Source organism: Rutidosis leptorrhynchoides, chromosome 3 (genome assembly GCF_046630445.1).
Source record: "Rutidosis leptorrhynchoides isolate AG116_Rl617_1_P2 chromosome 3, CSIRO_AGI_Rlap_v1, whole genome shotgun sequence".
Classification (NCBI taxonomy): domain Eukaryota; kingdom Viridiplantae; phylum Streptophyta; class Magnoliopsida; order Asterales; family Asteraceae; genus Rutidosis; species Rutidosis leptorrhynchoides.
This window is the reverse complement of record NC_092335.1, coordinates 543,068,827-543,093,521: the sequence shown is the minus strand read 5'-3', so window position 1 is coordinate 543,093,521 and position 24,695 is coordinate 543,068,827. Positions and strand designations below refer to the sequence as shown.

The 24,695-nt window shown below is 34.8% G+C and overlaps 2 protein-coding genes across 6 annotated transcripts; one reads left to right on the top strand and one right to left on the bottom strand.

Annotated features, from left to right (window-relative positions):
* Window positions 1-5,868: 5,868 nt before the first annotated feature.
* LOC139898477 (F-box protein At1g60400-like) lies at window positions 5,869-9,449 on the top strand. 5 transcript variants are annotated; one of them, XM_071881214.1, is made up of 6 exons: window positions 5,869-5,971; window positions 6,831-7,831; window positions 7,966-8,160; window positions 8,314-8,703; window positions 8,792-8,842; window positions 8,908-9,225. In XM_071881214.1, the coding sequence occupies exons 2-4, from the start codon at window positions 6,848-6,850 to the stop codon at window positions 8,698-8,700; spliced, it is 1,566 nt and encodes a 521-aa protein (XP_071737315.1). In that variant the 5' UTR covers window positions 5,869-5,971; window positions 6,831-6,847; the 3' UTR covers window positions 8,701-8,703; window positions 8,792-8,842; window positions 8,908-9,225. The 5 variants fall into 5 exon arrangements, with proteins under 5 accessions (XP_071737315.1, XP_071737314.1, XP_071737313.1 ...); XM_071881213.1 differs by lacking the exon at window positions 5,869-5,971 and adding an exon at window positions 9,258-9,449 and having other exon boundaries at window positions 6,778-7,831; window positions 8,908-9,168; XM_071881212.1 differs by lacking the exon at window positions 5,869-5,971 and adding an exon at window positions 9,248-9,449 and having other exon boundaries at window positions 6,778-7,831; window positions 8,908-9,168.
* A 2,048-nt stretch (window positions 9,450-11,497) lies between these two features.
* Window positions 11,498-14,393, bottom strand: LOC139898476 (pentatricopeptide repeat-containing protein At4g19220, mitochondrial). Its single transcript, XM_071881210.1, has one exon. It carries the CDS (start codon window positions 14,324-14,326, stop codon window positions 11,570-11,572), a length of 2,757 nt encoding a protein of 918 aa, XP_071737311.1. The 5' UTR covers window positions 14,327-14,393; the 3' UTR covers window positions 11,498-11,569.
* Window positions 14,394-24,695: the final 10,302 nt, after the last annotated feature.

Below are 24,695 nucleotides of genomic sequence, written 5' to 3'. Positions count from 1 at the left end.
CCTTGGGCATTTCAACGAACTTTGACAGTCAGGATCTTACGTTGTTTCAGAGTTTGGTTACACGATTCATAGTTTCAACCGGTTCTCCTAGGAAGTGAAGTTTATCATCGATAGTAAGTTCATCGAAGAGGATAACAAGTTCTTGTTTCGCAAGACACGTCTTTAAGTTTGATACACAGAATGTAGGATGAACGGAATTGGTTTGAGTTGGGAATTCGAAACGGTAAGCAACGGGTCCAATACGTCCCAAGATTTCAAAAGGGTTAAAATATCGCGGATTTAGCTTCCTACGTTTCCCGAAACGGATTACACCTCCTCAAGGTGCGACTTTTAACGTTACGCGGTTTCCCACTTGGAATTCGAGAGGTTTACGTCTAACATTTGCATGGCTCTTTTGGCGACTACGGATCGTCTTGGGCCTCTCTTGGATTTGAACGATCTTAACAGTTATTTCATGAATGAGTTCGATTCCGGTGGTTTGATTGTTGCCTACGTTGGCCCAACAAATTGTAGAACGATAATTGCGGTCATATAAAGTTTCGAAAAGGTGCGGCGTTAATACACGAAAGAAAATTTTGTAGTAAGAGAATTTGACTAAAGGCAAGTACTTTTTATCAAGTAAATTTGAAGTCGATAACACGAACTCGTATTTTGGTTTCCAAGGTTTGAATCGTATGTTTGTTTGGTCCTTCGGGATGTGGTTGATGTGTTGTACTCATGTTTAAACGTGGTCCCAAGGCTTTTTGTAAGGCACTCCAAAAATGTAGAAGTGAAACGAGAATCTCGATCCGAGACGAGGTACATTTCTTTAAGATATATTTGAACAAGCTGGTTAGGACTTGAAAACGTTTGTTGGAACAAGTTTCTTATCGGTTTCTGAAAACGTTCGTTAGGACTATTCACCCCCGTGGTGAATACTAGTATAAGGTGAAGAGTCTCTCTCTCCATTAAGAATTTAGATAAAGGTTTTCCTTACACGGAAGTGCGAGTGTAATGAGAGAGAAATTTCCTCCTCGATGTGAGCATAACAAGTATATTGTAGTTCGTTGGTAAAACTGTGCTAAAACAAGATAGTATACACGTGTAACATACGTTTGAAGTTGCAAGAATTTGTCATTCATTCGGAAGCATAAATATGGTTCAAAAATAATCGAAGATGTGTCCCGGGTATGGTTGTTATCAGTATTCTCGGAGTTTTCGGATATTCAAACAAGAAAAATGAAGTCATGTACATGGCACATGGTGGTGATTAGGTTGATCGAGTCCAATCACCATCACGAGTCATTAGAACTTTGGTATGACTTACCGTAATATAACCACGTTGATCGAGTGTCGTTATATTACGCTAACTCATACCTCCATTCCCACATCACTCCATAGATTCAAGTTCGTATAATCATGAAGTTTTAAAATGAACAAAGTGTAACGACGTCTCTAACGTGACTCGTATTGAATCAAAAGAATTAGTGCAACTCCAAAGAAGCATTCCCCGAGGGAAGTGTATAAATGATTGTTCACGTCAATGTGGTTTAAGTCAAACAATAATGTATTCCGGTACGAGAAGTGTAACGAATCATGATAACGAATAGTACGCAACCGTAGTGATAAATAGTGATGACGATACTCACCTAGAGTAGTGATGGTAGTAACAAGAAGTGGTAGATAGTAAGGAACACCGGTGTGACACTAATAGTAAGTTGAAACGGTGGCGAATAACAATCTGGGAGACAGAGTTCCCGAACAAGTATGACTAATGAATTCATCGTCGTCCTTACGCGTATGAATCTTAAGTTTACGTGTGTTGCCCGAAAGTGGTAGATTACAGATTCGTATGATGAAAACTTGGTACCATTAAGAAGTTTACCTAAGAATGATTCAAGTATAATGCACAAGTAGTCAAGTAAGTGCTATCTATAGCAAATGCATGTCAGAATGCAAAGGCTACCTATCCGGTTGTAGTCTAGATACACTAATGCGTCCTAACGACTCTGTCAGACACACTAATGCACATCCTAGATCCCTACAACCAACGCTCTGATACCATCTATAACGACCCGACAAAATCGTCATTGAAGGCGCCGTTAACTTAGGTCCCGTTACGTGGTCATAGTCCCTAAATGAGACGCGTTTGACCAAAATTATGTCGCATTCATTTGAAACGTACAAGATTTACAAAGTTTAGTTTACCACACGATTCGACAACAAGTTTAAGTTTACAAAAGTTATAAAGTATAAATGAAATAACTTGCGACATAATTAGTTTAAAATCACGGTTGCTATAATTAGCGTAAGTATGTAAACATTTGTTTGAATCCAAAGGTGCTATCACTAGCGTATGCATGTATGCTTGACTCCAAGCAAGTAATCAAAGTGTATACATGTATGCTTGACCCCAAGCAAGTATGAGTATACGCGAAAGCATGTGTCAAATAGCCATTCATGAACCTGAGAAACATATAGAAAACTGTCAACGAAAAACGTTGGTGAAATCATAGGTGTATTTGTAAACGTATGTTTTTGAACCACAAGATTTTGTATTTCCATAACGTTGATTATCTGAATCGTTTGCATTCCAAAAGTATGATCGCGAGCACCCAATTATCAAGATTTAACTGTTTTGTACCATGTTACGTAGTGTTAGAACATACACTAAACCCGAAAATATATTTCATCCGCAAACGGTAGCGAACCGTCCGAATGAGGCTCGTCAAGCCCATGTGATCACATAATATAAGTTCTCGCTTACACCCTGCAAGTGTAACTAATGATAATTGAATTGAGGCTTTTTGTTCTAACTCGCTGTGGAATGTTTGTTTTCGTTCTTGTGTTCAAAGTATAAAGTATGTAGTATAAAACTGTATATGTTTCTCATCCCATGATTTAAAAGTATAAAAGTTGTTGAAAGATGGGACTATGATCTCACCTCGAGTGCACGAGTATAAATGTACTTCACAAAGTAAACGTGTGCATGAAAGTTGCTTAGCCTTGACCTAAACAAGTAAGTTGTATCAATTAACCGGTTACGACACAAGGTCGGGCGAAATGTGCTCAATTAGTCCTATGGCTCATTTCGACTTGATTAGTATAGCATGTGAATCACGTTGTCAAGTTTCATGCAAGAATCAAGTATAAAAGCACGTTAGAACGATTGCATAAGTATTTGGTTAAGTTTGTCTAAAAGTCAAACTTTGGTCAAAGTCAACGAAAAAGTCAACACGTTCGGGTCGGATCTCGGACTATTTTTCTGAGCTAATAAATCATATATAAGCATGTTAGAACAAGTTACATGTTAATCGGAGGTGCGTAGCATAGTTGGAATTAAACGAAAAAGTGCAAAGTTGATCAGCCCTTGAACAAGGCAAATGTCGCGTCGCGACATATGGTGGCCGCGCCGCGACAATGGGCGTGGTCTGGTGCCTGGTCTGTTTCAAATGTTCAAGTCTCGAATCAAACTTCATTCAAACACATTTTATGAACCGAAAATACTTACAACACGTATCTTATATCGTTGGAAAGGTAATTTAACGAGGAATACAACTAAACACCTTTCATAATCCAAAAACATCATTTACAATAATCAAATCCAAGTTGAATGCTCGTTAAAAGTTCATCATTAGAGTTTCAAGTTCGTAAAACGCATTTCATGATTCGGGAACTTACTACACACATATAATATGCCGTTTCGGAGGTAATTGAACATACATTGTAACTAAACACTTACTAACAACATTAACAAGCATTCAATGCATCAAAAGTTCATTTTAAAATCTATCAAACCCTAACCAAGAATCACAAAATCAATAATCATGTTAGTGATGTTTTCCAAATCAACCTACACATCAAATTGAAGCTAATGATGCTAGTAACACATTTAATACATGAACTTTAACATTAAAACAACATTTAATCATCCAAAATTCAAAGATTAAGCACACCCATTTCAAGTGTTCATGCTAGTTACTCAAAACAACAAATCGAGCAAACTAAACACATATTCATGTTAGACTTGAGCCATAGACCCTAATTGACACCATTTCAAGTAAAAAACACTAAGAATATGAAATCTAGAGTTTTAGAAAAGTTACCCAAACGAGATGAAATTGGTATCAAATTGTAGAGGATGAAGAGAGGATCACGAATATGTAATTTGTTTTGTAGTAAGCTTCCTATATTCGAAATGGATGATGAATGAATGATTTGGGTGTTTGAGTTCAAAAATGGAAGTAGAGAAAGAGAGAAAGAGATGAGGAGGTGAAAATGGAATGAGTGGTGGAAAGAGTGGGTTGACTAGTTGACCTAGTCAACTAGTTTGCCCACTTGGCAACTTCGGTCCCTCAAGTTTCAAAGCGGGTGCGTGAATTAACCAAACGAATATTTTAAAAACGCTAGAGTAACCGGGAGATGTTATAACCAAATAACGGAAATATTTAGAACGTTAGTCAACGAAAGGTACGAATTTAGATAACGAAAGATATTATCTAGAAAAAAAAGACGGGCGTTAAAATAATTTAACGGAAAAATGCGGGATGTTACAGAGTTGATCTTTCAAAGGGATAGAAAGATTAGGTTTATTGTCTACCAAAGAAGTTGAAGACTTGTAAATCGGATCTCCACCGGGTTTGGAGAAAAGTGCTTAGTGAAGCAACAAATCCCGATTAGTGTAATCGGGGAGTGGATTAAGGTGGATTAGTTAACATCCACCCGAACCACTATAAATCCTTGTGTCTATGTTCTTTACATTACTCCATTTATCATTTTGAACATATACACTACACACATCAAGTTTGAGTTGAATTGGTTGATCAAAGTTAATCAAATTTGGTGATCAATCGAAAAAGTGTTAAAAACGTATCAAGTAACTATTCACCCCCCCTCTAGTTACTTACACATCCTTCATCGTCGCCGGCCAAGCCTTCATTCGAGAAATACGCCGGAAGTTTTCTCTCTCTTGTGTTTTCTCTCTCACACTCTCTCACGAACATTTTTGTGCCTATAAAAATTTATAGATTATAATTATTTGATTTTATAAAAAATTAAAAATATTGAAGAAAGATGTCACTGTTAAAAGTGTTTAAACCTGGGTTTAGTCCTGGAAAGGAATTGCTGATGTGACGCTAATGTGGCAGCTAGTCATGAGAAGGAAGTATATCTTGGTTGGGAGTACTCTAAACATGCTCTGTTTTTTTGGGATCTAATGGGTAGACAGACAATAGACGTTGGTGTAGCAGAGGATAATGACGACTTTTAATGTCGTAATGTTGATTTTGCTGTTGTGTATGTTTCTTTTGGCTCATGATTTTGTTGTATGGATATGGTTAAAGCCTGTAAATCCATTACAATTGTCGTCCTATGTACGGTCAGGTAGTTCACAATATATTGGGTGAATGATGTTTTTTTAATTGAATTCATGTTTTTTTCTAAAAATTAAAGGAAAAAAAATCCTAAGCATTAGCTAGATACAGTACTATAGAAGATAGTATGAATATGAATATAGAAGATAGTATGAATATGAATATGAATATGAATATGAATATCAATATTGTAATTGTAATTAATATTAAAAGTTAAGAGAGAATCAACCGTAAATAATAGTTTCTAAACGACATGAGATTAAGCTTAGTATGACAAAAAATTCCGTGTTTTTTTAGTATATAGTAGACATAGACATAGACATAGAAATAGAAATAGAAGATTAAAGTATTAAACGATAGAAATATTTTACATCCCAAAAATAAAAATAAAAACAGAAGATTATTGGTAAATGTTATACTGAAAAGTTTTGCTGTAAAAATGTTGATTATGCGTTCTACTCATTCCCGTAATATACATATACACAAAAATGAATTTGAAAATCCAAATTGCCCCCAACCTTTTTCTTCTATGTTTACGTCCGAATCACTGGTGATGAATTGCTGCCGCCAAGTGTAAGCCAGCTAACAGACTCGATTAAATTGACATTTCTGCCTTACAGGTTAGGGTTTTTTCAACCTTTTAAATTCTGAGCGAGTTTTCTAGGTTTTCGATTTTGAGTTTTTGTTAAGGATTTCGATTGTAGCCTTGTAGTTGTAGGTAGTCTTACTGTTTTACTTTGTTGTAGATGGCAAAGAGCCTTAACTTTTATAACAACTATTTATGAAATTGAAGCTTGATTTCGATTATTATTATTAGTATTTATGTATGCTCATGATTTGGTAGGATTTACAGGAAACTTAAAACTGCCAGTAGATGTGGATTATCTGTTTGTGCTATTATATTGATAGATTTCAAGCTTGCATTTGATTGATCAATATAATTAATGGTTTTCGTCTTCTCTAGAATTTTGTGGATTTTAAGTACATGCCTCAGTTTATTCCAGATTTTATGTTCCATTTTTATAGGTTGTATGTCAGAATCTACTGTGTTTATTGTTTCCGAGTATCCGACATCGATGCAAAATGCAATGAATTAATTAAATCTATATTTGTTAACCAGCACGCTTGATGTCTCAGCTACTTTTATTGTTATTTATGCTTTTTATTTCACCCTAGTTTATTGATATTTGTCTTGATCTTAATATAATCAGGGTCACTAATATATGAAACCGTATGAAGTTTTTAAGCATGTTCTTATTGTTGTATGCGGTAATACCTGTATGAATCTACATGTGAAGTTTTTAAACATGTACTTGTTGATGTATTATCACATTTCAACTTTAAAGTTCAGAAAAAGAAAACATGATAGTTGATGATTATACTTGTAAACATTTCTTTCAATAGAAACGATGAAAGATACTAATATTCTGTTAGAAGAGACGATATGTAATATATGTATGATCACATGTTTGTATTTAGGTAAATTGGGGGAGGAAATGGACTCTACATGTGAACAAAAGAAAATGAAAGTTGAATATGATAGGCTAAGCAGCTTACCGGAAGGTCTCATTCACAAAATCCTCTCTTTTATTGGCACGAAACTTGTTGTCCAAACAAGTGCATTGTCATCTAGATGGAGATATACCTGGACTTCAGTGCCTTATCTTGATTTTTCAAGTGATGATTTTGCTAACTTGCCCATATTTTCCAAATTTGTTACCCATGTTCTGTCTGGCCGCAATAATGAGGTAGAAGTGTCTTGTCTCAAACTCAGGTTTCGTGGAAAGGTTAGCCAAGTTTTTGTAAAAAGACTTTTGAACTATGCAGTCTCTCACAATGTCCAGCAAATGATTGTTACATGCTTGCTTGATAAAGATATTGATTTTCCTCTTTCAGTATTTAGTTCCCCGTCTGTCAAAAACTTCACTTTGACAACAGAATGTTGTGGGATCCGGAAGAAATATTGTGATTATGTTCACATTAACCCGACATCAACTTGGGAACTCCCAGCTTTAACAACATTATATCTTAGTTATGTCACTTTGTGTGATGACTATACAGAGAAGTGCATTGGTGTTTTTTCCAAATGTGCAAACTTGAGGAATATGACATTAAGTCATTACAAAACAACAAGTCCGGATGGTTTTACCATCAGTCATCCTCAACTATCTAATCTCACACTTGAAAATGGATATCGGGGCGGGAAGGTTGTTAATGTGGTTGCACCTCATCTCGAGAGTTTCACTATAATAAATTACGCACTAGACTGCCAACATCTAGTTTCTGCACCCAATCTTACATCCTTGGTCTGTAAAGGTTATGGTCCTTTGCAGCTTAATACAGATGGTTTTCCTGTGTTGATGAAGGCGGATCTTTATATTTCCAGGGCTCAAAATGCAGAGGCGGCTACTAAAATCGTGTGTCTGCTTGAGCAGCTCCACACTGTCAAATCTCTTACACTTAGCTTGGAAATTATTGAGGTATACTTATGGTTCACCATGACCACCAATGACCTTTCAATCAAGCACCCCCTTATTATAATTCATTAAATTAATAATTAATAATTACATCGATCATATTTACTGTTGTAATCTATGTATGAATTTTTCTGCAGCTTCTTTCTTCATCCATTGAATTATTATCTCGACTACCTTCTCCTTTTTCCAACTTAAAGAGTCTAGCAATTTATCCGATAAATGTTTCTGAGCGGGCCCTTCCAAAGGAGAATGTAACTACGATGTCTATTGAAGTCAAAAGCTATTTGCTTGATAATTCTCCAAGTGCCACCTTCACAATGGTCTTACGTGAGGTATTTCCCAAAGCTTTTATTTGTGATAGATTTAGACTTTTGGTTTGATGCATTTATTTGGAGGAGCCTCTGTACTAAATTTCTGAAACTTGTTGATGATACATGAAGAGTGTTTTGATATATCCTGTAAACCCTATGATGGATGTCATGCAGGAAATTATAGCACCAAAGCGTATGAGCGAATTGCAAATGCTTCTTGAGAAAGAGAAAGCTAGTGTTGAGACCAACCGGGCTCATAAAAAGCGGAAGAAAATGCCGATGAGAAAGAGTTGGGAAAATCTAGGGGTGCAGTTTGAGCGAAAGAAATCAAAAGCGTGTCTCATTATTTCAAGGTTGAAGGGTATCAAAAGATTGCTGACAAGGCTGCCTGCATCTAAGAGAGCTACATTTCAACCATGTTATGCTAATTTATGTGCAGATAGTGATTTTGTCATGAGTAAAATAACGGAGTCTATAAAGAACAAATGCGATGAAAATCAAAACCGTTTAAGTGTCTCCTTTCGTGAACTTGATACAACATTGCAGCTTCCTCGTCAATAAATTGTAAGTCATTGTTATAATCTTGACTCGCTACTAAATTATGACTTTTCAATATGCTAACTGTTGTTATTGTCCCTTTGTTTTGATTCAGGTCTTATTTCCCTAAAGCATTAGTGAACAACCTTACTTGCGCAACTGAAAGGTAGTTTTCCCTTGGCACTTGTGGAATAATATGTTATATGTTTTATTAAATTCGTCATTATGCAGATTTGGGTTGTTAATTCGTACTCTCGTTTAAGTTGAGACAAACTCAGACGTTCTATCGCTAGCCGATTTGCGACGAATTGCTGGTTTATATGAAATTTTGGCACTTGCGGAATCATATGTTTTTCCAGCTGGTTTGTTCAAGAGTCTTTTGGGTTTTATTGCCCGAAGTCCCAACTCACTACTCACTAGTCAACAATTTTTTTAAAATGATGAAGTTAAAATTTTGGTTACTTATGTTAACCAAATCTTGAAAGTGATAAAGTAAGCAAATTTTGACAACTTCAACAATTTGTATTCATTTAATACAATTAAAGTTATCCAAAATGATCTAGTGATAAAGTGTTGTGTAGGTATGACTGTATGAGCACGTTCAAACTTTGATAGACAAGATATTGGGATGCATAAGGAAAAGTACAGTGAAAATATTAGGATGCAAAGGGAAAAGTAAAGAAATAATCACAAAAGTATGATCAACATTCATCAGATAGACTGAAGGGATCCTTTTTAATACAAATATCTTGATAAAAGATGTTAATTGAATACAAGAGCAACTTGATAACATGTAACATAATATTTCAATGTCAAAAACTTTTTAGTAAGTTATATCTTCGTACAAAACTTAAAGAGCCATTTTTCATTGGTTGTATGTTGATATACTTGAAAACATACTACTATATTATCTTAGATTTAGGGGTACTTGGTTGAGAGTATTGAGTGTAGAATGAATGTTTCTATCAACCATTAGTGAGTAATCGCTTATTTCCCATCAAATTGGGGTAATGTGTAACGTCCCCAAAAGTTAATACAGTGGATTAATCGAATATCTTTAACTTTTAATTAAAACCATGGTGAAAGATGTTAGTTAGTCACCTCTTTAAACTTATAAGGGACTCAAACGTTCATTCGCTAGCCGATTTGAGACGAATTGTTACATTACCAGTTGATACTAATCTTTATATATTTATCTCATCTCGTGAACCCACAAACTCACAAACCAGAAACTCACAAGTAACTCATGGATATTTGTTAGAAACTTAATGCGATTGAGACTTGGTTTATCACTTGGATTGGATATGGGTTAGGAGCTATAAAGTGTATACCCATTAAGTGATAAACTTTTCAAACCCAGAAACGGTTTCCAATTGAATTATCTTGATTTAGCCGGCTCAAGTATTTGTGCCGAGACCAAGTATTTTTGTGTTATGTCTTCTTAGTCAGCTCGAGTTTTCAAGCTGAGAGTGTTTCTTGAGTGGGTCTTCAATTTATGCTTAAGTTCTCAAGCTCAGCTTAAGTTTTACTCAACCCGAAAATGAGTAGTCGTCTTCATCCAGAAGCTTAGAACCATTACCCTCGCCACTAGCAGCAACTTTCTCCAATCCTTTGGCTAAACAAATTTCGTGTTTTTGAAAATTTGTCCACATTATAACACAAGTGGACTCGCAATCCTTGCCAATGGCAAACCTCTTTGGTCGAATGACCTTCACAGGGTTTAGAGGTTTCGGAAGTGGCTTCATGAGACCCAAATCAGAAACTTACCGTGTTAAGTTCAGGAGAAGCCACACACTTATCCGAGCCCACAACCTTTACAGACCCAGTAACAAGATCGAGAGTCGAACCTTCCACAACACTGTCACCCAGATCAGAATCAGTCAAAGCAGTCGACTTGGGGTCTTCCACGTGAACATTCGCTTGATCTTCTCGAATGCCCGAAATAGTACCAGAGTCCACACCACAGGCTGTTAACGCAGTTCCCATTGTATCACCTTACTCGTGATGATAATTAATAGCATTAATCAAACAATACATGAAAGATGTATTATCAGGGAATGCATGCACATTTTTAAGTTGTACCAAGACCTTACCCATTTTGACCTGATACCCAAACTGTCACACTTATATATTTCATATTCATTCATATTCATATATTAAATAAAAGGTAGATTTTATTGGTGTTATAGTTCATGTTCTAACTAATCTAACCGCTGTCATGTCCTAGTATGCAATCTGCAGTGAATTTTGCAAGTGGCTTGACTGTTTTGCCCTTCTTATAAACAAACAAATGGATTCTGAAAGTCAGACTTCTTAAGTTTCATATATTTTCACCAAAAAATCTCTAAAACCCCAACAGTTATCACAGCGACATAAAAGACTACTGATTTTACAACTAAGTTTGTAATTTTTTCTTGGGTTAAAGCCAAAAATAGGCTACAAACTTACACAAATGTACCGATGTCGCCCACAAACTCATTTCCGTCCTACTGTCGCCCACAAACTTTCAAAAAATGTGCTGATATCAACATTTTATATTTTTGACCTGTTGAATACTAAATTTGATCTGATAATTTTTTTTTTAAAGAAAAATAATAAAAAAAATAAGATCCAATCCACGAACGACACGTGTTGATTTGATATCATTTTTTACCAGTTTAGCCGGTAGCAAGTAAAGTTTTTGTTTACATTGGTACACTTTTTGAAAGTTTGTAGGCGACATTAGGACGAAAATGAGTTTATGGGCGACATCGGTACATTTGTGTAAGTTTGTAGCCTATTTTTGCTTTAACCCTTTTTTCTTCACCAACAATTAAGTAAGTATATTGAGAAAATCATAAATATGAAATATTGGTTGTACAAAATGGTCTAGTGTTTCTACTACATTACAAATTTAATGCGAGCTGACGTCAACAAGACTATAACCTACAGTCTTCTTTAACCTGACATCATTCACATATTCTCGTAACTGTACCGCCTCGCTCCAGCTTCCAACACCAACATACGTATTTGCTAAACAAACATAATACCCTGCATTTTTGGGTTCCAAACGAAACACCATATCTGCTACTTTCTTCCCCATCTCAACGTCCCCATAATAATTACACGAACTCAACATTGCCCCTAAAACACCATGATCTGGTTTCACTACCACCTTCTTTATAAACTCATACGCCTCGTTTAACCTCCCAGATCGACCCAACATATCCACCACACAAACATGATGCTCGGTTTCAGGCTCAACGCCATATTCATCAAACATACGACCGTACAATCTTAACCCTTCATTGACTAAACCCGAATGAGCACAAGCTGATAACAAGTTTATAAATGTGGTTTTTGTCGGGTCTTCACCAGAGTTTATCATTTCGTTGAATATGTCGATGGCTTTTTGACCTTTACTGTGAAACCCGTATGCAGAAATCATTGAATTCCAACTAGCAACATTCTTTTTAGGTGAAGAATTGAATAATTTGATAGACGTGTCTAATCTTCCACAGTTGCTGTACATGTCGATAAGTGCAGCAACTATGAAACTGTTTTTGTGAAAATTGGATCTTAAAATATGTCCATGAATCTGTTTTCCGCATCTAATCGTTCCAAGTTGAGTACATGTTGACAGAATCGTTGAATTTGTGATCTCATCGGGTTCGAAATCAAGATTTTGAAATAGTTGTAATGCGGTCTTTGGTTTCTTGTTTTGAGTAAGAGCAGAGATGATGCAATTCCATGAACACAGATTGCGGTTTAAACAATGGTCAAACACCAACATTGCAGAGTCAACGTCCCCAAATCTGCCATACATAGTAATTAACGCATTCTTTACACGAATATCTCCATCAACCAAAGTTTTATGAGCAAACCCATGCACTAATTTCCCATAAAACACCGATCCAAGGTTTCCACAAGACGCTATAACGTTTACAATTGTAACAGAATCATGTTTAGCGTGTGATTCTTGTCTCATCGAGTTAAAAGTTTCTTGAGCTTCTGTAAAATACCCGTTTTGTGTGCAGCCTGCAATCATTGCATTCCAACAAGCGGTGTCAGCAACTGCCGAAACACTGCGTAACAATGCAGACGAAGTTTTCAAGTCTCCACAATTGGTGTACATGCAAATTAACGAATTAACCGCAAGAATTTTGTTCGAGAATCCTATTTTCAGTTTCCAACTATGTACTGATTTCCCAAATTTGAGAAATTTAGGTGAATCGCACGAAGAAAGAACAGCTAGGACAGTTGATAAACTGCAAATCAAACTCTGATCCATTAGTTTCTTGAATAGTACTTGAGCACATTCAGATTTCCCATTTTGGGCGTATCCATAGATCATTGTATTCCAAGATACCAAGTCTTTATCTTGAGTAGACTCAAATAAAGTCTCAGCCTTTTCCATTCGGTCGCATTTCGAGTACATGTTCATAAGACTATTATTTGTTACTACGTCTAACCCATGTAATATTTTTATAACAAACCCATGAATAATTCTCCCTTCGGTTAAAAGCATCAAATCTGCACATAATGAGAGAAGAGGAAGTATTGTCACTGTATCGGGTTGAATTGATTCATCAAACTGCATTCGTTTTAAAAGACAAAATGCTTCATAAGTCATTTCATTTGAAGCTAACCCGTTAATCATTGTATTAAAAGAAACCAAATCTTTGGCATAAATTCCTTCAAAAACTGTTTCAGCCGCATCAATATCACCACACTTAGAGTACAGTGAAACAAGAGCGTTTAGTACAGAAACATGATGACTTTCATTGTATCCAAGTTTTATCCCTAATCCATGAACAACTTTCCCAATTATCAGATCATGCAAATAAGTCGACGCTGAAATAGCACACGATAAGCTCACATTGTCAACTTGTGTTCCACAAGAAACCAACTTTTTAAAATACAGTAAAGATTTATCAGGATGCTTGTTGCTTAGACAACCACTGACGATAGAGTTCCATGAAATCCTGTCCTTCACTTCTGTTTCAAGAAACATGTTTTCCGAGCAGCCAATATTACCACATTTGGCATACGCGTTGATAAGAGCATTACATAAATCACAGTCCGAAAGCAAACCATTCTTTACGCCTAAACTATGAACAGCCTGTAAAGATGCCAATCTGTTTGTAACGGTTAACATAGCTAAAATCACAATTACGAGAGTGACAGAATCAAACTTGATTCCTTCACATAACATTTGAACAAAGAAACTAATAGCATTGCGAAACCGACCGTGTTCAATTGTACCCGTCATCATTGCATTCCAAATAATCACATCTTTACTTGAAACCTCACCAAAAACTGCAACAGAAGAAGCATAATCTCCTGCTCGCACATAAGCCATAACGAGGGACGTTGAAGTAGGCAGGTGAGCAAGAACACCAGCCCTATATGCTAAAGCATGAACCTTTACAACATTCTTAACACTGGGTGTCAATTTACAATATTCAACAAGATCAAGAACATCATAAAATCCAACAGTTTTATAATGTTCTGTTCTCTGAGGCATTTCTTCGAACAGTTGGCGGGACTCATGACAATATCTGGGAAAAGTAGGAGAGTTGATGATCAGTAGGTGGCTACCCAGCAGCAAGTGATTGAATGAATAAAGAGTTTTTTTTAAAGTTTTTGTTTTAGCTACCAAACGAATCATGCGTTATTGTTTTAACTGTCACTCCATCGAAAAATCTCCGCGTAAATATCTCTTCCTTGAATCTCCGAGTCTTCCAAGGTGTTTAAGTCAATCAAGCTTCTTCTGTAGTTGACCTATGTTTATTGGTGGAAATGTTTGTTTTGCATTTGTGTCCGCCTTTGGATGTGTTTTGTTTCGAGACGTGTCTGGATTTATTTTTTTTATTTTTTTTTTTTTTTAGAAAGAAAGGAAAGGATATGGAGGGTAAAAGAAAGGAGTGAAAAGGAACGAGTTTAGGAGGATAGTAATGAGCATTTTATATTGATTACAATCCTCCCACTTTTAGGATGATTGAAGTGCAAAACAATACTCAAACATATATATTGGCCATTAAACATGATTCCTTACCCAAATATAGTAACAAAAATTGATTCCGGGTCATCAACCTTTCAAAGGTTGAAACAAACAATGAGGAATGGCAGAGGCGGATTTAGGGGGGATTTCGAAATTTTAGTGTAAAAATTTTGGATTTTTCGACTTTGCCCCCGGTGGATTTTTTTTCCCCCAAAACCTATATATTTTGCCCCAAAACCTTCAAATTTTGTCCAAAATTCTCCAAATTTTGCCCCAAAACCTTCAAATTTTACCCACAAATCTTCAAATTTTGCCTAAAAACTTCAATTTTTTGCCCCAAAACCTCCATATTTTACTCAAAAAAATTGCTATGGTTTTAAAAAAAAATTCTCCACCGGTGAAAAAAAAAATCATGGATCCGCCACTGAAGAATGGGGTTGTTCTTGATACTTGAAAGTGGTTTGAATTCAGAAAGGCATATAGATTGATATTGGAAAGTTATCAAAAGAGAAAACACAATACATTGTGGGTAGCTAAAATCCTCTTTTTCTCTGAACCTCGTTATTCGTGTCTAACGGCACCCAACCGGAAATTTCAAATTTCCTTCTTTCAATTCCGGCATAATCAACTTCCACCTCCGATTATGGCAAGATTCCAGGGCTTTCAACCATCTTTTCCAAATTCCATCCCTATAAACTCCAACTTCCGGCAACAGTGTTTCAAATCCTCTTTTCCTATGAAATCAACAATTTTCATCAGTGGATTGTCAAAATTCTCTCATTCTACTGCTTTCCAAAACGCCTTTAATCCTTTCGGTATTATACAGGGGATAGGGTGGAAACAGGGTCGTAATTTTGCATTTATTAAATTCAACTCAATTGATATGGCTTCCAAAGCTATCTTATGTATGAATGGTAATACTCTGAAAGGCAGAGCTATTTATGTGGGATTTGCAAAATCTGAAATGGTAGTGAAAGAATATCAAAAAGGGCATTCAGTCAAAAGTGACAGAGCCCATAAACCGGAGATAATTTTAACTGTCAATCACGAAGTGCAGAATCGGATGAAACTTTCAGCCTTAATCATTGATAAGGTACCGATCAAACCTATTAAACTGTTTGAATGGTTAAGAAGTAGGAATATTTCTATTGTCTCTGTTTCCACTTGGGGTGTTTTTGGATTTATAGTTGAGTGTAGAGATGCAGAAAGCTTCCACCGAATGATCATGGGCCCAACTTTAAACAAGCTCGAATTCTTGAAAGTCCAGCCCATGGATCAACGATACTTAAAGTTTTCTAGGTTTACTCGTTTGGAATTAAAAGGATGCCCTTTCGATTGTTCATCCATAGATTCTGTGAATTTGGTGGTCGGAACGTTCGGTAACGTTATTTGGGTCGATCCAAGCTCCACAAGTTTAAAACATGCTGAATCTTTATTCGTATTGGCAGGGGTTGAGGACCCAGCTCCTATTCACCAGTATTTGACTGTTCATCTTTCAAACTCAAAGTCGAAACCATACAAAATATGGGTCCAAGAATTTGATGAAAAGGTTGCAATCGAAGCTATAGATGACGAACGTATAGAAGAATATAATTCACTTCTTCAACCCAGTAGATGTCCGATCACTGATTTACCGGAAAATTTCCCAATCGATTATTAGGTTCATGTTTTTAACAGTCCAGCTCCGGTAGTGAGCCCTTCCCCTCCTGTTGGTACTCCATTGGTTGTTTCAATTGCTGACGTGGACCAAGAAGAGGGCTAAAAATCCGTTGGTAAATATTATACTGACAATCTTGGTGGTAGTGATGCTGGGAATTTGGAGACAATACATACTCCTCTATCTTTCCAAAAGGACAAAGGAGCAAAACGTGATTTACACCTTTCACTAGTTAAGGTTCAAAATGCAATGTCTCAACAAAAACTCAAAAGTAGAGGCAAAAGTATTACCACAAGGTCTTTTCCTAATCTTGATAACTTTGGTCCTGTTTCGGATGTTAACCAAATGTTTGACTCTCCATCTCAAAAAGTGAGTTTTGAATTTAGTGAAAAAGAATTCCCTTCACTTTCTCCTAAACACCCCAATCCCAACCAATCCATAAAGGCTTCATCCTCAAAGTCTCCAATCATCTACACTTCAAAAACTATTAGTGCCTTTGCAAATAAAACCAAAAGTCAATGTGATGATAATGGTTGCCGAACCTACTGTGAAGTTATATGAAAGAGAGGCAGCAAAGGTAAGTTGGATCATGTTAATGGCAGTCTTTTCAATTCACTGTCAAAAAAAGGGAATACTTTTTTTTTTTTTTTTTTGGGTAAAGGGATTCACCCGGTAAAATATTATTTATAAAAAATAATAAAAACATACAATTAAGAACAGCAACCGCAAGCGTGTCTAGCGGCCTCACAAACTACCAAAACAAACCAAGCTAGAACCTACACAACAAAAGGACTAGCAAAACCAATAACACATACGACACACTTAGACCATGATCAATAATTCCACCTACAACCACCCCGATTTCATGCCAAACGGGGCTGTTGTCTTGGTATCCTTTTTTCCTGCCATAAATCTTGCCGTTTCATCTTCATCAGATTCTACATCGCTCGGTTCATCAATAAAAATTCCAAACGAATTATTAACCTTTATACCTTTCTCCTTTGTGCTCGTTCCTACATCATCATGATTAGTCACCTTACTCACACTAGGTGCCTTAGGAGCCTTCTTAATAGGACGATATACTACCTTTTGTCTGTTTTTCCCCAGTGCAAAACCATCCTTCTGATTCAGACCATTCACTTTCGCATTATTCTTGTTCACAATAGTAAAACCATCATCATCTACCTTTTTCTTCTCCTCTATGATTGGAACTCTATGGGGGCATTGTAAGTCACAATGTCCGAACACCTTACACTCCGAGCATCTTGGAGGTTTCCATTCATATTCTACCCGAACCGTATCTAACACTTTCTTCTCATTAACCAAATTCGGAGTAGCAACACGAAGAGATTCTTTTAAATCTTTTTCAGCAGAAACCTCTATCATGGCACGCGCATAGTCTGGACGACCCCAAGATTCCAAACACATCATGCTTGTGAGAGAATCCAACATCATCGGACGACCCACTTTCGATGCTATAGCACTCAACCCAACTTCGTTAAATCCCGCAAAAGGAATATGGTGCAACTTAACCCATATTGGCACTTTCGTTACATTCTCTTTAGTAAGAGAAATATTCGGAGACCATTTATTCAAAATAATCGGGATGGTTCTAATCATCCAAGGTCCATTCTCCAAGACTTCTCTCATCCCTTTTTCTGAGTTGAACTTGAAAAAGAAAAACCCCTTTAGCGTTCATCATCACTTTTTCAATACCGAACTTTTTCCACACATTCATCACATAGCTATTAACCACCGGAAAAGCAATCCGCTTACCAAGAAAATACCCATATAAAGTATTACTATATCGGCTTGACGCTTCTTGAACAGACTCTATCGGGATTTCCACGTCAATACCATCGTCCAGAATCTCATTCGATTCATACAAGTAAAACTTTACCTTACGCTTTTCCGATTGCCCACCGATCGCCTTCAGATAGTTTTTAGAGTTTATCTCACCTGTATCATGGATCTCGTTATTCTGTGAACCAAGCTTCTTCCCATCCTCTTCATCCGACGAACTGGTTGTAGCATGAACACTACACTTATCATCTTGATCCATTAGTTTCCCATGCTCGTTCGATGTATTCAGCACATCATCTTCGATATGCGCATGAGTCTTAACCAGATCCTCATCATCTTTACCTGTATTAACAGGTTTATATATAGATTCCACACTAGTCGAATCAGATTTCTCATCAACACCAATCACTCGACTCCGCAACACCTTCGTTTGAGATGGTTGGGGATTCTTCTTATGAGTTCCTCCCGACGATTTACCCATCGTCAAACACCGATCAAAATAGAACAAGAATGAACCAGAAAATAAAATTAATCGTTAAAGAAACTTCAAGCTTTACCTTTTCAGTTTAAGATGAATACAGTTTGGTTCGAGAAGATTCTGAACCTGGTAATCAGTTATGAAGATCGACGAAAGTTCGTTTGATGTTTAGGATCAGAGATCTAGTGTTAATTTTGTTTCACAGATCTTAGAAAATGCAGTAGAAGGTGGCGGCTGTAAGTAAATTAGGTTTGGTGATACTCCCAAACCTAATTGCATGTCCGTTTCGCGTATAGTTAGTCGGCTGTAAGTAAAAAAGGGAATACTTCAACTGTTCAAGAAGAACCTATTATTGCATTGGAAGGTTCTCCTATTTTTGACACTATCAGTGAGATTAAGAATGATGTCATTGAAGAATCGATTTCAGTGGCTCAATCTGAAATCAAAGAACAAGTAGTTGTGGGGTAAAAAAAAATTACCTATAAGGAAGAAATGAGAAACTTTGGTTTATTGATGGAAAAAATGGCGACGGAAGAGTTGCCTAGCAAAGTATCTTTCATTATTTTATTTTGTCTTTGATTACAAAATCGAGTATAATTATTAGGAAGTAGTTCCATTAAAAAAAAAAAGTTCTCTCAACTTAGGGTCTTGTGTGAAACAACCCGTCCTAATCCATCTGGACGAAGTCATCAACATTTGATCCCAGAGCGATGATCGACTCCAAGTAATGTCCTTAAAATGAGCAAATGTACAGCGGAAGATTTCTTTCATACCTGAGAATAAACATGCTTTCAAGTGTCAACCAAAAGGTTGGTGAGTTCATAGGTTTAATTTAAAACAATAAAATTTATCATTTTGATAGACCACAAAATTTAAATCCTGCATGGTACAAATGGGCCCGAATCCTATACCCACCTGTAATGTACATGCTATATCTTTTAAATACAATACATCTTTCTCGTGTACGAAACCATTTTCATAAATCATAGTAATCGTACACATATCTTGTGCACAAAAATAACATACACATAACCTGTGTAAAAAATCATTCTCTCGTTATATAATATTCACATCAACTGGTGGCAATTATCATGTCCACATAATTCAATGGTGGCAATTATCATGTCCACATAATTCAATGGTGGCAATTATCATGTCCACATAATTCAATAATACTCCGCAGAACTTCTGTCTGCATAATAATTCATTCGAGGAATGTTTTGCTTGTGTCTATCTCGTCAAACATTTATAAAAGTATTTCATGTATTCGCAGTTCAAAATATATTTTAAAAGCATTTAATAAAGCAGTTATAAAAATAGCGCATATATTCTCAGTCCCGAAAATGTAAAGAGTAAAAGGGAGCAAATGAACTCACACATATAAATATTGTAAAACAGTTAATAAAGCATTTGCATGTATTCTCAGCCCAAAAATGAAATGAGTAAAAAGGGATTAAATGAACTCACCATACGATATTTTATAGTAAAAATATGCATACGATGATAATGAACAATGTAAGGTTGGCCTCGGATTCACGAACCTATATCAATTATATATATTAACACATTGTAATCGAACAAATTTATATACTATTATTATTAATGATATATTCGTTATTTTAATGAATTATATGTTTCATTAATTAATTAACTATATTTATTTTATACATACTTAATATAAAATATCAATGTAGTTAGGTTATATGTATTAACTATATTTTTATAAAAAATATTATTTCTTTGTTAAAATAATAATTATAGTAATACTACAATAATGATAACACTAATAATATTAAAAATGATAAAAATAATAAATTTAGTAATAATGTCATTAAAAATGATAATTTTTCTAATAATACTAATACTAATGTTTATAATAATCATACTTAATTCATAATTATTTTCACATTTATAATTATAACAATTATAATTTCATTCCTTGTTATTATTAATTAAGCTCCTGATCGAGATCATAATCTTAACCGTATTATCTTTATAAACTTCTTTACGTTCATAAGCATACCTATATACTTATTATTTTCATTCTTTAACTAAAATCATATTTATTAATCTTATAGTGTATACAAGTATACTTAAATGAAAAGCACCATAGGTTTATATTATTTTATTATCATCCTTATGATTTTCATAACAATAATAATATTAATAATAATAAAAATAATGATAAGAATAATAATAATAACAATAATAATAACAATAATAATAATAATAACTACCTTTCAAGAAAAAGTTCCAAAAATAAATGCCTATGCCCAGGCTCGAACCCAAGACCTCTCGCTCATCCAACACACACCTTAACCATCCTTCTGTTTTCATTTTTCTGATTTAAGTTACATACCAAAAGTATTTAACCTCTCGGCCCCAATTAACTAGTTCAATATGCAAGTCATGGCCCAACCGAAAATGCAAGTCACGGCCCAATAGCTTAACAGGTTTATCACTAACCTATTTCGGCCCAATAGTATAACAATCACAGCCCAACAATTTAATCAAATCCACGGCTCAAATAGATATAGTAAACCGGTCCAGTTTGTTTCATTTATTGGCAAAACTTTCGATGTAGGATACCTCAGTGGAAACTCCACGTTACTGTTTAGGTTTAAAAAAAATTAAAATAATAAAAAGCTTCTCCTTTCTTGTGTGGCTACCCAACATCCACAATTTCTCTTTGGATACTTCTTGTTGCTCGACAAAATCAAATGGGTGGGCCGTAGTTGATCAAAGCACGATGTTTTAATATATCACATCTTAAATTTTCGTATCATCATTCAACATCTATAAAACATGGGTTTCTTTTTATTACATAAAATGAAGACTTGCATTTTGTGGTTTTATGATGGGTTGGTTTGAAGGATACAGTGAAAAAAATGAAAGATAAGGAATAGCAAAATTTTGCAGGTAGTATTCGGGAAAAGGGTGGCGAGGAAGAACAAGGCATAAGCAATAGTCCTTTTAATTTTTATGTTTCGACTGAAGACAACAACAACAGTATTTTACGATGAGTGTTTGTTGGTGTATGGTGGTTCCAAATAAGTGGCGGTGATGGTGATTCAAATGGTGACGGGTTGGGATCGAAGGTGGCGATAACCGATTTGAATGATAGAGATAGTAACCACAAATTATCATGCACAAGTGTTTAGTGGATACCTCATCTTGGCCTAGTGGGGTTTACGATGGTTCATGTAAGTGTTCAAACACAACAGTAGCAAGTAGTAGTGAAGAAGGTGATTGCAGGCTTGTATTCAATGGTGGTGTAAAAGATGGTGATGATCACGTTCTCGGTTGCAGCAGCACGTGATAAAGAAAAAAAAAATATAAGTTTGAAGTGGTGAGGGTTTCAACGAAAATAATGATGATTGTTGGTATAGGGTCGGTGAAGATGATTAGGAGGTGACGGAGGTCATGGTTGATCAAGAAAACCGAAGGTGTGGTTGTTTTTAAATGGTGTTCTTGCTTTGATTAATAAACGGAAATAGAAAGCTAATGGGTTTCTATCTTTTTCTTTTGAATTGTACTAGTAGAGAGTTACGTAGATGGCCAGTGACGTTGCTACAACCAAATTGATTCAATCAACAATTGTTTTGTAGTTCAATTTGCTCGACACCAAAATATTCTGTCAGACTAATAATATAAATAAATTCTAATCGATTCCACTGATTTTTGTTTGTTATTGATCATAGGGAATCGATTTGTACTGGGATTTGATATTGGAATCCAATTAAATAAAGTAAGAAAGGAACATGTAACAGATTTTGTATATATCTGCTTTTGATTTCGAATATTTGTACAGAATTGGGGACAAGAATAAAAAGGAGGATTGTGATGTGTAACCATCTGTACGAAATCTCCTTTCTGTTTGATAACTTATATTAAATTTTCTATAAATAATTAAGTATTATATAGATTTTTGCTTCTAATAATATTAATAATAATTATATACTAATAAATAATAATAATACTGATAATAATAATTATTAATAATAATACAGATTATTAATAGCAGAAATATCTTTAATAGTAATAATAAAAAAATAATAATTAATAATACTAGTAGTAGCATTAAAAATAATAATGATAATAATTAAAATGTTAATAATAGTAACAATATTGATAATAATATTATTAGTACAATAATGTTGTTAATAACAATTAATAATAGTAATATAATAATTTACATATAACAAATAAATTCTTTAATAATACTAATAATCCTAATATTAATAATAATTAATGTACTAATACTATAACAATTATAATTTAAACTTGTAATTACAATTAACATGTAAATATTACTATTTATTAATTATGTATTATTATATGATATCATGTATTGAATATTTATTTTAAATATTGACAACAATTATATATATTCTTTTTAATAGTGACTTATTTATTCTATTTGTTATTTTATATATTTAATTCCAATTGATTATTGTGTATTTGATTACTCTAATATTAGATATACTCTTTATATTTATATTTACCTTTATATTTATTTTTATATTTATATTTATATTTATATATTTATATTTACACAATTGTTCGTGAATCGTCGGGAATGATCGAAGGTCAATTGAATATATGAAACAGTTCAAACATTTTGAGATTTAAATTAATAGACTCTGCATATCGTGTCGGAAACATATAAAGATAAAAGTGTAAATTTGGTCGGAAATTCCCGGGTCATCACAGTACCTACCCGTTAAAGAAATTTCGTCCCGAAATTTGAGTGAGGTCGTCATGGCTAACAATAAATATGTTTTCCTGATAAATATGAGCTGATCAAAAGAGTTTTATCATCATTGAGTAATATGGATAAAACAATTCAATTATTCGAAGAGTACGAATGAAACTATCACAAAAGATTGAGATAGAGATTTAACTTTTGACGTAGTCACGGTGAAAATTAGAAAATACGGTGCGTCTTAGCTTTTGACGTTGTCTTAGTTGAATTTCGGAATTCAAGGGATTTATAGAAAATCTTAGAAATCTAAAAGATTTGATTTCTTCGGCGAATAAGGAAATTAAGATTTCTATAATTAAATGCGATGATCTGCCTCGATTCCTCTGTCTGATATTTTCACTATAAATTTTTACCTGTTCCGTTCTATTAATTTTCACCACTTCAATACTCAATTCCCAAATTCAAAAGATCGTGAAAATGCTTAATCTAGTTCTGATCCTTGTCCTTATCCTGATTATCGCAACAATCATTCTCCTTTTCCAACTTCTACCGGAGGAATCCGTTTATTTCTACTATGCTTTAGGGATTATTGTATTTATAATCCTCCCGTGTCTTTATATTGCTATACACACTGATATCCACGGTTTGTAATTCCGGTGTTGTTGTTGGGCTTTATATTTTCTCTTATATTTTGGAGCTCTTTTCCTTTTTATTATCCTCCCGACCTCTAGTAAAGCGAGTAACGGTCCAGAATTCGTAAGTATGGAATTTCGAATAAACATCGTGTTCTAAATAAGAACTTATGTATTAGCACGATTTGATTTATCAAGTTACCAGAATCACTGAGAATAGAACTATCAAGAATATACTTTCTTGATATGTTCAGAAGTTAAGCATAATGCAAGAGTTATGTAACATGGCACGTGATGACATTAGGATCTGTGAATCATCACGTCCCATTAGAAACTCAGCATGACTTACTGTAATATAATCACGTTGATCAAGTGTCATTGTATTATACTAACCCATGCATCAGTTCCCAACATTACTTCAATAACATTCATATTTTTAGCTTGAAAGTTTACAGAATATAGAAACTAACAGTTTCTATATGATGTAATACTGATAGCACGAAGAGATTAATGATTTCAGATAAGAATAGTTATAAAAATATCTCCATAAATATGGAGGATATTTATAACGAAATATACGATAATATCTCGGAATATTTAAGATCAGCGGATGATAGAAACTATTATCTGCAAGGGTTTAGAGTAAGGAGCAAGATATTCACTAAAGACTTTAGCAGACATTGAATCATTTGGATTCTTTGAAGTCAAACTTATTCTTTGTGATTTGTCCACGGCTTTCTTCATAGTTTCACATAATCTGC

Coding starts and splice junctions, on each gene's coding strand:
- LOC139898477 (XM_071881213.1), top strand. CDS start 6,809: ATGATCACATGTTTGTATTTAGGTAAATTGGGGGAGGAAATGGACTCT. Junction 7,832..7,965: donor TTAGCTTGGAAATTATTGAG/GTATACTTATGG, acceptor ATTTTTCTGCAG/CTTCTTTCTTCATCCATTGA. Junction 8,161..8,313: donor TCACAATGGTCTTACGTGAG/GTATTTCCCAAA, acceptor GATGTCATGCAG/GAAATTATAGCACCAAAGCG.
- LOC139898476 (XM_071881210.1), bottom strand. CDS start 14,326: ATGATTCGTTTGGTAGCTAAAACAAAAACTTTAAAAAAAACTCTTTAT.